At 38.8% G+C, this 14,063-nt stretch overlaps 1 protein-coding gene across 1 annotated transcript in view; it reads left to right on the top strand.

Moving 5' to 3' along the window:
* SIDT1 (SID1 transmembrane family member 1) overlaps nucleotides 1-14,063 on the top strand; it is a 62,779-nt gene that overhangs the window by 3,876 nt on the left and 44,840 nt on the right. The window contains exons 4-7 of the mRNA XM_073804220.1: nucleotides 8,066-8,111; nucleotides 11,386-11,487; nucleotides 12,105-12,188; nucleotides 13,853-13,940. Of these exons, the coding sequence (XP_073660321.1) occupies nucleotides 8,066-8,111; nucleotides 11,386-11,487; nucleotides 12,105-12,188; nucleotides 13,853-13,940 (320 nt within the window). The remainder of the gene's footprint in view (nucleotides 1-8,065; nucleotides 8,112-11,385; nucleotides 11,488-12,104; nucleotides 12,189-13,852; nucleotides 13,941-14,063) is intronic.

Genomic DNA, 14,063 nt, shown 5'->3' with positions numbered 1-14,063 from the left:
GTTCTTGTAAATAAAGTGTTATTGGAACATAGCCCTACCCCTTCATTTAGATATTGTCTCTGGCTGCTTTCATACTACAGTGGCATAGGTGAGTAGTTGGGACAGAGAAATTATGGCCTGCAAGCCTAAAATATTTACTATCTGGCCCTTTTAGAAAAAGTTTGCCAACACCTGCTATAAAGGAGCAGGTCAACATGATTAACAAACTTGAGCTAATTAACGTATTTTGAAAACTGCATCTCAAAATGATAGAATGCCTAAGCTTTTGAAAATATACATATCCAAACTTCTGGGATGCAACTAAAGCACTGCTTACAGGAAAATGTAAAGCTTCAAATGTATATGTCAGAAAAGATGAATGGCTGAAAGTCAGTGTGTTAAGTACCCACTTTAAGAAGTTAGAAAAAGAACTGAAGCTTGTGTAAACTGTTTCTTTGTTGAAATTCTATGTATTTTATTTTATTTATTTTTTTGTGGAGTTGAATCCAATCAATTTAACTCCTGAATGTACTTTTTTTTTTTTTGGCATCTTTATTGGAGTGTAATTGCTATACAATGATTTTTGGCTGCATTGGGTCTTTGTTGCTGCACGTGGGCTTTCTCTAGTTGCGGTGAGCAGGGGCTACTCTTTGTTGAGCTGCATGCAGTAGTTGCAGCATGCAGGCTCTGTAGTTGTGGAGCACGGGCTTAGTTGCTCTGCGGCATGTGGGATCTTCCCTGACCAGGGATCAGACCCATGCCCCCTGCATTGGCAGGCGGATTCTTTACCACTGTGCCACCAGGGAAGTCCAAATTCTGTGTATTTTAAAACATCATCGTCATTCTCTTGATTTCTATAGGTTTGTTATGATCATTAAAATAAATTCTTGAATTAAATGCTTGAAAGAAAAAAAGTAAAAGAACTGAAAATAAAATTCAAAGAAAGTGGAAGTAAGTACTAAAATAAGAGCCCAAAACAATGAAATAGAGAACCAATTAACAATGGACAAAATCAACCAAACCACAGGTCAACTATTTAAAATGACCAGTATTATTTTTATAATTGTCTTCTAAAAAATAAAAAAGACAGGCAAGCCCACTGGAAAAAAAATAGGCAAGAGACTTAAACAGACACTTCACCAAAGAAACTATACAAATGGTCCAAAAACATAACCTCACCAGCTGTCAGAAATGCAAATTAAAACCATAATGAGATTCCACTGCACCTACCAAACTGCTGTACTTTGAAAGGACTGACAACGCAGTTCCACTCCTAGTCATATACTCAACTCCTAGATACATAATTGTGCTATTCATTCGAGGAATATCACACAACAATAAAAACAAACTATTTTTGTACCTAACAACGTGAATAAATCTCACCAACAAAATGTTGAGCAAAAGAAGCCAGACAAAAGGAATACACACCGTTTGATTCCATTTATATAAAGTTTAAAAACAGGCGAAACTATTCTGTAATGTTAGAAGTTAGGACAGTGGTACCGTCAGGGAGGAAAGAAGAAGTACACGGCTATGTTTACTTCATGAGAATTCTTTCAGATATATACTTATGTCTTGTTATCTATATGTTTGTTACACTTCAATAAAAAGATTCATTTTTAAAAAATAAGAATATTTTAAAATATATACTACTTTTGGGCAGTTTATTTTTCTGATCAGAATGTTCTGCCGTATTATAAGCTCTCCTTAAATTTTCTAAAGCAGTTTATTCTGAAGTCTGTAGCCAGTGGAGTTGCTGATATGAACCAAACATCTATCTTGGTCCTCTACACCCCTTGACAGTGTATACCCATAGATACAGATGGACAGATAGATTAATGAATGGTCAGAAGGATGGTGAAGTAGTTACAGCATTTTTTTCCAAGTCCCTCCATTAATTTTGGTATAGAAAAAAGTGATGTGATCATTTCAAGAGCAAAGAACCAGCCCCCCAAAAAAGGCAGAGAAAGATCAATTATATGAGTCTCTAGGAGGGAGGTTTGAGCGTTATAGTATATACATTTTTAAGGTTCTCCAAGTGATCCTAATGTGCAGCAGAGTTGAGAACAGCTACCTTTAAGCAATTTCTAAATGCGGTGCTTGTGTTTAATTGTGTTCATAACTAAATTAATCTGTGATATTAAACAGTATGGGAATTCGTACTCATAATTTGAAGGAGGTGGCAGCACTTTACCCGAACAGAGTGCATTTTGAACTTTGGAGAAGCCCTGCATTTACTAACTGGTCTCTGACCTGTCGCTGTCACCTGGTAGTAGTGTACTTGAATTCTAGGGCTGGTATCTGTGAGGCTAATTAGACCCTTTGGAAAACTGAATTCTGTGAAACTGAAGCCATAAGGTCACAACTCTGTGAGAGGGTTATTGAATGATACGCATGTGGTGAAACCGCAAGTCTATTCCCTCATATTGTTTTCTGTTTCCGCCTCTCACAATGTGACCTGACCTCAGCAACCAGACGTGCATTTCAAAATGCACACAGTTACCAGGGGTTTTATGCAAATAAGATAAGCCCGAGAAGAGATGGTAACTAAGATATATGTGTCTCTTCCTCCCTGGCTCTGGATTGTCCCACACCAGCCTTGCTGGAAACTCAGAAATCCAGAGGATGATGGTAACAGGCAAGAGCTGAGGACTGTGGGGAGATCTGAACTCAGGTACTGAGAGAAACACTGAAGAACTCAAATTTCCCAACATTGCAGTTTCTGTTGTATGTTTTTCAGTGGCAGACTACAAGCGTTATTTTTTTCTAGAATCATAAATTTTAAGAATAGAAGGAACTTCGGGAATTGAATCCACTCATTTCATTTTTACAGATGAGCAAACTGATGCCCAGAGAGGTTAAGTGATTTGTCCAAACTCACACAGCCAGGAAAGGACAAAATCAAAATTAGATTCGACTTCTGACTTGCAGTTCTGAGCTGTTCCCACTATACCATGCTATTTCTACTTTCTGTTTAACACCGTCCTCCTAATTTTTGTTGCCCTAAATGTATTTCTCAATTCCATGAAGCATTTATTTATTTAAATCCAGCTTAAAAAATTAACTTCTGCCTTAAAGCATTACTCTGTGCCGTCTTAACTCTCCCCCACCTGCCTCCACACATGCACATACACCAGCTTTGCCCCTACTCCTTTTCCCAGACCCCATTGCCCTGGCGCTCAGTGCTGCAGAGTGTGAAGTTGCAGATGGGGAACAGGAGGAGGCTGCAGGAACAGGCAGGCACCTGCTCCTGGGGTGGGAGGAGCCTGGAAGAGCTGTTGGGAATTCTCTGGTGGTCCAGTGATTAGGACTCCGTGCTTTCACTGCCGTGGGCCTGGGTTCGATCTCACAAGCCATGTGGCTTGGCCAAAAAAAAAAAAAGATATCCCCAAGAATGGAAAATGCATGACAGATAGTTTAAAAAGAAAAAGAAAGAAATTTAGACAGTTGTCTATGTTGTGATATTTGTATGGATAATGGATTTGAGGGGGACTCGACTGGATGCAGAGAAATTAGGAGGCTGATGCCGTGGTCAAGATAAATAATGAAATGAACTGAAGAATTTAGAGGTGAAGTTGACAAAACTTGATTGGATATTCAGGGTAAAGGAAGTGGGAGAGTCTAGGATGACCATCTAACTTGTAGATGGTGGTGCCCCTAAGAGAAAATGAGAATTTTGAGGAGGGAAGGAAAAGATAAGTTCACTTTGGGACATGTTGAACTTGAAGTGCAGTGCCTGGCAGAGTGTTGAACTTATACAGCACGATGCTCAGGAGAGAGGGCTGAGCAACAGAGAGGCCACTGAGTAGAAGCTTCAGTGAAGGCTGGTCCCTATGGTGCCTGAGGTGGAGTTCCAGGAGGTAAGGGGAGAAACAGGCAGTACCCAATCCTTGATCTTTGAGATATCTTTGCTGCACCAGGCAGTTTAGACTTCATCTTTAAGGTTATGGGAGCCACTAAAGGATTTTAAGCAACAGAGTATCATCAACAGGTCTGATTTTTGAGATGACTTGAGTAGCCGTGTGGAAGATGAACTGGAGAGGAGAGGGTAGAGGCACATAGACAAATCAAAAGTTTGAACAGAGAAGAATTAAAAAATTATTAGGACCTGAACATATCATGGTAGCAACAAAGTTGTAAGGGAGAAAAAGAGTCAAGTAATACACGTGGGGATAATTCACAAATTCAAAAACTACATGTGGCAGAATCAAAAATATAGTCTTACATGAACACTTGAAGGCTTCAACCCTCCTCTAGCCTTCTAAGTAGGGATCTCGAGTCTTTGTTTTGAGAGAGCGTTTTGAGTGAGATAGCTCAGCTACTGTGCTGTGAAAAGTAATAGATTTTTGAGGAAATGGATGAGTAGAGGCTTTTAGACCATTTTGCTATATGTCATCCTATGTAATGGCCCTTTGGTATTTTAGGGTAGAGTACAGTGATTTACATTGTTTTTCAGTTTTGTTTTTTTTTTCTTATTGGATGCTATACTGAGCAAAGACAGTGCTTCAGGTGGGAGCAGGTGCATCCAGGTTACATTTACACTAATAGAATCAGTAAGACTTGGTGAGCAGTCAGCTGTGGAAGGGATAAAAAGGGAATCCAAGACAACTCCAACAAGGATGTCACAAGTCAGGTGAGGCTTATCGACAGACGTGGCAGGTCAGGGTCAGGGAAACGGGAGTACATTCCATTTTGATCATATGGAGTTTGAGATGCTTGAGGGCCAGTGAAGTGCAGAAGCCCAGCAGAGAAACCCTTTTCTGTGACTGGAGCCCAGGAGATAGCCCTGGGCCGGACATGGAAACTTGTGATTCACTACCATTGTTGTGGTTTTTGTGGCAACTGAATATTTATATATATGGATTTTATGGCAATTATAATATATATAATTATACATATATGAATGAAGATGTATGTGGCTAAGGAAAACGAGGAGATCAAGAACGAGACTGTGGGTCACATTCTCATATAAGGGATCGTCTGAGAGATAGGAGCTCTCAGAAGAAGCTGACTTGGCATAGTCAGATGTGTGGAAGAAAACCCAGGAAAGCAGGGGTCACAGAGCCCAAGGGAGGAAGATCTAAGACAGAGGAAGTGGCTGTCAGTGTCAACTGTCACAGACAGGTAAAGAAAATTAAGAACTAAGTCACTGGATTTAACTACAAGGAGGTGACTGCAACCTCAGGGAGATGGTGGAAAAAGAATCCTGACAGCAGTGGGGAGAGGGAAGCATGAATGAGGGATTGGAGCAGAGCACTCTTTGAAGAGGCTGGTTGTGAAGGAGAAGGATATAGAATGACATCAAAGGAGAGAAATTTGGGGAAAAGAGGGCAATTCTGGGGGGTGCTTTTGTTTGTTATTTATTTTGAAAATGGTTGAGACTAGAGTATATTTATAAACTAAGGAGTAGAAAGGCAGATAAAATTTATAGGAGAGTTGGATTTTTGTAGAAGCAACGTCCCAGAGGAGGGAAGAAAAGACAGGCTTTAGCACACGCGTGGAGAGTTTATACTTCAGCCAGAGCCTTGAGGTGGAGGGTTACAGATGATGGAGGGTTGGGGAAAGATTTGGGATTAGCAAAGGCAGTTCATGACAGATGGTAGTAAGGAGATAACAGGAAATGATACTCTGAAGTCCATAGTCCAAGTGAATAACCAGTGTGATTTCCTTCGACAAAGTGAGGGTTTTCAACGCTCGCTGTGCTCTGTGCTAGGGGCTTTTTGCTGTCAGAAGATAAAAGCGATGCCCTGAATCTCACAGTCCTCTCTGAACTCACCTCAAAAACGACTTAGTTTTTGTCTCTGCCTGTCTTTCCACTTACCCTTTCTTCCCATCCCCCCTTCCTTTTCCTTCTGTTTTATTACTCTCCTATAGATACTTCTCCCCCTTCTCTCTCCCTTCCCCATGGGCCCTTTTCTCCCTCTTCTCCTGTCTCCCTTCCCTGCACACCCATCTCTCTTGACTCCTCTGTTCCTTTTCTCTTTCCCTCTCCCTCAAACTAGCCAAAATGAGGAAACAAAATTAGCTTTTGGGTTTTCTTATTTATTGAATAAACTTTTGTTTCCTGTGTTTAATTTTTTTCAAATAAGTCGAAAATTGTGTACTTCCTTCTCTAAAACTAAAGGTGTACATGTGTCTCAGTTAGATTTGTTCTGTTGCTTAATGACACCTGATAAAATAAACCTTCCCCACCTCCACTGAGGCCCATGGGGAAGGAAACAGAACCTTTCATCTACAACAGGCACCATGTTTATTTTGCACACACTGTTGACTCCATGAGAAAGAGAAGACTTAAATGTGATAGTCTTAAAGAAAATAAAGTGTTTTCAAAGTTTGTATGTGTTGTACTAGTAAAGCAAACATAAAGAACAAGAAAAAAATAAAAACAGAAAATTCCTATCAATGTCCACACATTCAATGTTATAACTGCAATTCAAATGACAGGGGAGAATTTAAAAACAAATTGCTGGCCAAAGAAAACTGTTTTCTCCTGGAAATCTTACACTGTCTGTTGCCAGCCAAGAAAATCACTGTCCTCTTTGTTCCCCTGACCTGGCAACAAACAGAATTGAGGGCCCCGTGTTGCCCTGGTAATAGCAGATGACACTCCCCACACGCTGAGAGCCACACACAGCACCGCGGGTCTTGACTCTGGCTGTGGAATCTCAGGAGAACACACACAACTGGATTTGACACTGACTTTGGCTTCTTTAGGTGACTTAAGATCACGAGTTACTAACCATATGTCAGCAGAACCAATCCTTGACTCTGATGATGATTTCTATTGAGAGTGAATATATGCAAATTGCATCCAATGCTAAACTCTAAGCCTCGTGTGCTTACAGCCTGAATTGTTTGTCATTACCTTTAGAAATAGTGCTCAAATTTTATGACTTCTAAACAACACCTCCAATTATAAACTTCATGCTTAAATGTCCTGACATGCCCTTTCTAAAGGAATCTTTAATAAAAATGTTAAACTATTTAATTTTTATAAAAGGAAAATTAGGAGTGGAGAGAAAGACTCCTTAGCATTGGGCGATAAAGCTGGGGAAGGATCCCAGAAGAAGTTCAGGTTCAGGTTCCCAGAAGTGCAGGTCACACTGGACAGTTGGGATCATGACACTCCCCAGACGCAGGCATTGAGAGTGCAGTGGGCATGTGTGAGTGATCTTCACAACTAAAAATGAGGCAAGAACCAGAAAGAACAAAAGCCCCAAACAGCCCTTACATGACTTCAGAGAAGAGCAAATTTCTCTTTGTTTTCCAGTCTCTTGAACTGTTCACGTATGTTCCTTCCAACAGCACTCTACGCTACAGATGTTTGGTTCCCACATGCTCCTCACACTGTCCTTTCCTCAGTGGTGGATCATTTCTGTCTTTCACAGAAGAATGAAAATATCTAATAAAATATCTAATAAAATAATTCACAGCAAATTAATAATTGGAGAGAAAATAACTTCATTATATTCTTTTGGTGGTATGTGCATTTTAAGAAGGGTCTTAGAACGCAATGCCCAACCCAAAGAGGACACAACCTTGGAGGGAAATGAGACAACTGGGGGTGCTTGGGGGCAGGAAGAGTATGCTCCTATCCCTAGAGACCCTCCCATGGTGATTATCTATCCACCACATTTTTTAAAAAGTGATCTTTTGCCATGGATACATCAAAATTTTGAAGTGCTATCTGAATTATGCAAATGAACCTCAAACCTTCTTTTCCTCTCTCTTTCAGACCACTTCTGACACCTAAACCCTGTACTTGATTGTAAAATCTTAAGAGAATCCAAAGACAAATGTGTCTATAAAAGTCAACAAAGTACTTACTTGTATAGGTATGACTTCATGGGTTTACAAAGACATAAAATTGATCAGTTCCCCAATTTGATCATTCTTGAGAGTCGAAAACACCAAGTTCCCATGCAGCACACTTTGTCACTTTTATGGGCCCAGAACTCCTTTCTCAAAGGGTAGGGCTTTCCTTGCATCTAGTTTAAGATTTTTTTTTAATAAACAATTTTTGTTTGCTAACTTATGCTTTTCTTTCACTTTTCCCACTCTCCCCTCTCCCCCTTATATTTCTCAGGACAAATGTTGCCTTTCACTTTACTGCCAGTCCCTCTCAACCCCAGGTAAGTGAAGGGCTTCAAGGTTATCATGATTCTTCCTGTTGGTGTTACCCAAAGAAACCATGGTAACAGGTAGAGTTAGCATGTGATGTTGCCCTTGATCTTTCACAACATGAGTTATATTTGTACTTTTGGAATGTTGTTCATGTAACTGGGATTTTAGACACACCTTTAACCTTATCACTTGAATTGGTGTAAAATGGGAGGCATGAAGTATTTGCAGATGTTCCTTGGCTCAACCTTCATTCATAAAATTGTGGGCCTACTATGTACCAAGTACAGTGATAGATTATACTAGGTGCCAGGGATAGAAGGATGAAGAAGAGACAGGTGCAACTTCTGCCTTCACGGACCTTATAATCAGGATGGGGGTGGGGAGACAGAGAATGGAAGACCACCACTAAACAAATACAAAAATAATCAATTGATCTGAAAGTACAATAAAAATGAGACAGATTTTAATTTCTACAGTGTGATGGGTAAAATTAATTAGTTTCTCCTGTCATTAAGAAAGAACAGGAATGCTGACAAAAATTATTAGAAGAATTAGATATTTGTGCTGTGCTCTCCATTAGGCCATAGTCATAAACAGACTAAATAGATGAAAATTTTGATTGACTTAGGCTGCTTTTCTGGTGACACTTCTAGCTACCTTCCTTTCTCCTCTCATAGCTTCTGAAAGAGTGAAGTTTATGCAATAGCAAATTTAAAACAGATTTATTTAATGTCCTGATATTTATTATAAGTCTTCTGTAGGCTGTAATGCAACTTTGTCAAAAATGGCCTTGGATATACTGTACTAAAACTGGGATTAACATATTATATGGATAATGTTGTAAATCTGTTACAACCACTTGTGAGCTGGTGAATATTTAACAACTGGTTCTTAGAGTGAAAGCCCTGTTTTGTAGCATTTGCCCATTTCTGCAGTGTAAATACCTCCACTCTGGCGGATTTCAAGCTGCCAGCGTGACGTCATTGAACACAGAGTTTGGAATCGATGTGCACAATCAGCTCCCCAGACCTGCAAGAGCCAACTCCAGCACACCTTGAAGAGTTAAATTTCCCATCAGTGAAAGCCTCCACAGTGCATATATGCTGCCACCCAGTGACAGAAGAGGACCAAGTCCCACGATCCATTGCCCTCAGAGTATTAGCCACTTAATTCATGAAATATTTGAAAGCACTAGTTACTAGGGGCAATGGGAGATATCTATACAGAAAGGGAGGGGAAAACTTGTACCCCAACTGCAGAAAGAGTACAGTCTAATAGTCCTGTCGAAAGCTATAATAAATATGATAGAAATATCATATTTATTTATTTATAAATATCATTTATTTATAAATAAATTTATTTATAAATATAATATCATTATATTTATTTATAAATAAATATAATAAAAATGTGTGAATGTCGTGATGTACTTTGTAGACTGAAAATCAGTGATGAGTATATATAATAGCTTCTATTTTAAAAAAGTATTAAACACTAAAGCCCAAATAATTTGTATATAAATCACAAACTAGAGTAAAATATACTTAAAACAAACTCATGAAACAAAACAGAAATTCTTTGACATCTCTGAAGGTCTTACTTTACTCGTAACTGTTCCCATTTTGGTTCCCATATTTTATATCCTCTTCAACTGTAGGAAAAATTTTCTGTTCCTGTAAGTCCACCCAAACTATTGCACATACTCAGACAACCTGAATCACCACTGTCTGCCTCTATTCCTGTAGATAGAAGCAGGTTACAGAAACTGGATAGATAATCAGGACACAAGATGGTGATTTTTAGCCTAAATTCCAGGCATTGCTTTGGATCCTTGTCACTTGCTTCCTTCTGGTAAAAGTAGATTCTCAAGGCAAGGGGTTTATTTATTTGGGGTTTATGGTAATTTAAAGGTAAAAAACGATTAGTGATACCTTGGTATACAGAGAAGGCTTCGGTAGATGTCTACAGCTTGCACAAAACCAACTCCTAGAATATACAGGCATATATGTGATGCTCATTACTGCTGACAGTAACCATAATAATGCTTTTGAGTTACAAAGTATGGTTCCCCTAAGAACCATGAACGCCTCTTGGGAATTCCAGAGTATTCACCTTTGGAAGAGCCCTGTATTATATGTATTTGAATCAAGCTCCAAAATAAAAGCACAAAAACGGAGTGGCTTCTTGAGAGTGTTGCCATCTGTTACAAGGCATGAACAGACTTCCAAACAGCAGCGTTAATGACACTCTTTAATCTTGAGATGATTTTTTTCCCCATCAGAAGGCTTTGGATTGTTGAAAAAGTTCTATTTTTATTGCTCTGGTTCTCAGAGTAAGGTTAATAAAGAGGATGTGGGAATGCAAAATGAAGTTTTAACGGGTTTTGCTTCTCCTTTCAAGGGATAGATTTACTAAAGCCCTAGGATAGGAGTTTGCTTTGTTTGTTTTCCTCAAAATTTTAATCGTATATTTCATGTCAAGGCTTCTCAACCAGCTTCTATATTTATAACTACTGGGCAGAAGTCCCCTTTCTTCATTATTAGCAACATGTTTCAGGCTTAGAGTTAATAAATTTTTCCAGTGGATTGATAATCTAAGTAGGTAAATAGTGTAACTTTTGTCTATTATAAATGTTTCCTTATTCTGATGATATTGGAGAAATATTTCTGCCCAAAATTGTGAACATATTTCAGGAGGCTAGATGTAGGGCTTGGTCTTTGAATCTAAATGTCATCTCACTGTGTTCCAGCCAGGAAATAGATTCTTTGGCAAGAAAGTCTAGGGGAAGGGTGGGTCTAGTGCTAATTCTTGCCTGTGGGAATGTGGTTAAGATTCTTGAAGAACAGGCTTATCTGCTTTTCAAGGAGGAGCTTCATATTTCAAAATGACCCCACAGAGGCAAACCTTGTCTCCTGTCACATTCCACATATCTCTAATTCAAAGGGTTGGGGGCATCTTCTTAAGTCAAAATTAGAATGAAGTGTAGCAAAGTTTAGTGGAGAAGGAAAAACCATAAAAAATGATATGGCAATATTGTATGAAATGGCTCCTTTCTCTCGTTCACTGCTGTGTTCCTAGTGCCTGAGCCCCGCACAGAGCATTTGCTCAATATGCAAGAGATGAATGGCTGACTGAATTACTGGAGGCTTACTGAGATTTACATCTGAACTTTGTGCTTAATATTTGAGGAAACCACCTTATTCATGGGAAAATAGCTTGAGTTTTTGACCGTAAACATTTCTTAACATTAACAAATCCTGTCTTTCTTTTTTTTATTCTTAGTATTTTCTATACAAATTTCCTGAAGATGTGGACTCAGTTATCATTAAAGTTGTGTCTGAAATGGCTTATCCATGCTCTGTTGTCTCAGTCCAGAATATCATGGTGAGTCTTCATAACCTGTCAACCTTCCAATATGGAGTATTATATTGTCCCAGGGTAAATGAGAGAGAAGGGTGACCACCATGTCATCCTCATACTACATATTCCTGACAAAACTGCTAAATAATAAAGACAGTATCGTGTGCACACAAGTGTGCAGTCTGTGTTTGTAGACATTGATCTGGGGAGATAGAGAGCAGTTGACTCCTCACCAAAATAAACAAAGGAAGGAAGGGAGGGAGGGAGGATTATGACAGAGAACAAGGAAGACCAACTTGTGGGCTGCACAAGAAAAACAGAAACCTGTTTGCTCTACTTTTTAAAATTTTTATTGTGTCATTAGGCCCTTTCTGTTTCATAAGGTGTTAAATAAAAAATGGGAAAGGTGTGATACACTTTAAGATGATCTTTTCAGTTCTCTTTGATATAAAGTGACCTTGACTTCAGAGGACAAGGCACCAGGTTTTAGGAGGACTATTTCATGACTGTTCTGGGGGAAATCTCTTCATGGTTTCTGGCTCAGTAGGGACCCCCTCCCCTGTGATCCAGGTGGCATGTGTGGTATGTATACTATGACATTAGTGATGCTTTCCTTTTTTTATCCCTCATGCATGTTACAGTGCCCAGTGTATGATCTCGACCACAATGTAGAATTTAATGGTGTCTATCAGTCCATGACCAAGAAAGCTGCCATCACACTACAGGTGAGACATCGCTTCTGTGGTTGTTATTGTCAATGACAGTGCACAGTTTATAATCAGATTACCTACTGGACCAGTCAGGTTACCTGCCGGACTTAGAAAAACCTAAGGGATTACCGCTCACTGTGTGCCTTGAATCTCTTTCCCTTCTGATTGATTTTAAAACAAAGATTGCTACACCTGAAATCAAAGCCTTGGTGATAGTAGACAGTGCTACTCTACCAGGTGCTCCGTTCCCCTTGGGGAATCTTGGGAACCTGTGATGCAGTGGGACATGTCTGACAGATTGCTTAGAGAAGTAAGGGCAAAAGATTCCAATCTACCCAATGGGGGATGCTGGGTTTAGGGTAAAGTTTATCTGATCCATTTAAAACAACTAAACATATTCTACTAAAACAATATTTTAAATCAACTACCCTTCGATTGAGAAAAAACGTATTGTAACCAAAACATAACTTCAACTCTGGACAGAATGCACAGGTTCAAAGGAATATGAACCACATTTGTGCAGAAGTTTGCCCTTTTGGTATGATAATTAAATTATTATTTCAATGGTAATTTTATAGCAAAAATGTACAGACATCATGTCAGCATATTTTCAAAGAGATTCTGTCCCTAGCTTTAGAGTGGTACTTACTTGGAGTACCTGTAATTTGATCTGTTCTCTAGGTAAGGAGATACTGTTTATTGAATAGCAGGCCATGAATGAGGAGAGGTTAATTATAATTTAGCGATCAGACCAAAAAACTTCTATTAGTCAGGCTTTTATTTTTAATGTCTCAGATTCGATATCTCAAATATCTGCTCTTATTTTTAGTATTTTTTTTTCCTTAGTACCTCAGCATTATGTGGTCCCAAATTTAAAAAGACAAAAAAATAACCATAGTAGGAAACGCAGATTTTACATCATCTGGACACTAAATTAATGAAGTGCAAATCATATCAGTATATTCCTACTTTCAATATGTTTGGCAGTAAGTTATTACTTCTCTTTTGGACCCATGATTCAGTACTGGGCCATTTTCTCAGTGGGTTAAACATAATATCAGAAATTTGGGGATAATAAAAAAAATCAGAGTTGTATAAATATACTGGACCTTAAAGATTATCTTGTCAACCATGCTTCATTCATGGATAAGAAACTGGGACACAGAGAAGCCGACTTAGAGAAAGTCAAAGCCAGGACTGTGTAACTCAGGTCTCCTGACTTGAGTCTTTGCTTCCCTAACCTAAATTGTTTATTTAACTGCTGACTGTGTGACTTTTAGGAAAGTTATTTATCATTAAATTTTAAAATAATAAAAACTTAATATAGTGAAGCTAAAACTGCCCTAAAAAATAAAGTTTATTCAAGAATTTAATATACAAGTATGAATTATTAAACATAGACTGTTGACATATATTTTATACGGGGTCTACTACAATTCTAAGCACTCAAGTGGGCACTGGACAGATTGAAATCAGAACACTCTATTTACATAATTTCTTGGATATAACAATTATTTTATTATGGATAACCTGGAGTAGATCATGGGAATGTGAGAGTCCGTTCTAAGGAGTTAGGGAGCAGAGGTGAACTTTACTTTTCTTCTCTTTCCTCTTTCTTTTTGCCCCCACCATTATATGGACTTTCTCCCTTCTTCTCCCTATCTTTATGTCTTGTGCAGAAGAAGGATTTTCCAGGTGAGCAGTTCTATGTGGTGTTTGTGATAAAGCCTGAAGATTATGCCTGTGGAGGATCTTTCTTCATCCAGGGTAAGGAACAGTGAGGAGTATTTGTCTACTTAGAAAAACCTAACAGAATGGAATGGAAAGGAAGCCAAAAGCTCATTTTGGCCCCATCTGGCCCCTTCCAACCATCGCTAGTTCCCACTAAGT

Source organism: Tursiops truncatus, chromosome 4 (assembly GCF_011762595.2).
Source record: "Tursiops truncatus isolate mTurTru1 chromosome 4, mTurTru1.mat.Y, whole genome shotgun sequence".
Classification (NCBI taxonomy): Eukaryota; Metazoa; Chordata; class Mammalia; order Artiodactyla; family Delphinidae; genus Tursiops; species Tursiops truncatus.
This window is presented reverse-complemented; position numbering and strand designations above follow the sequence as displayed.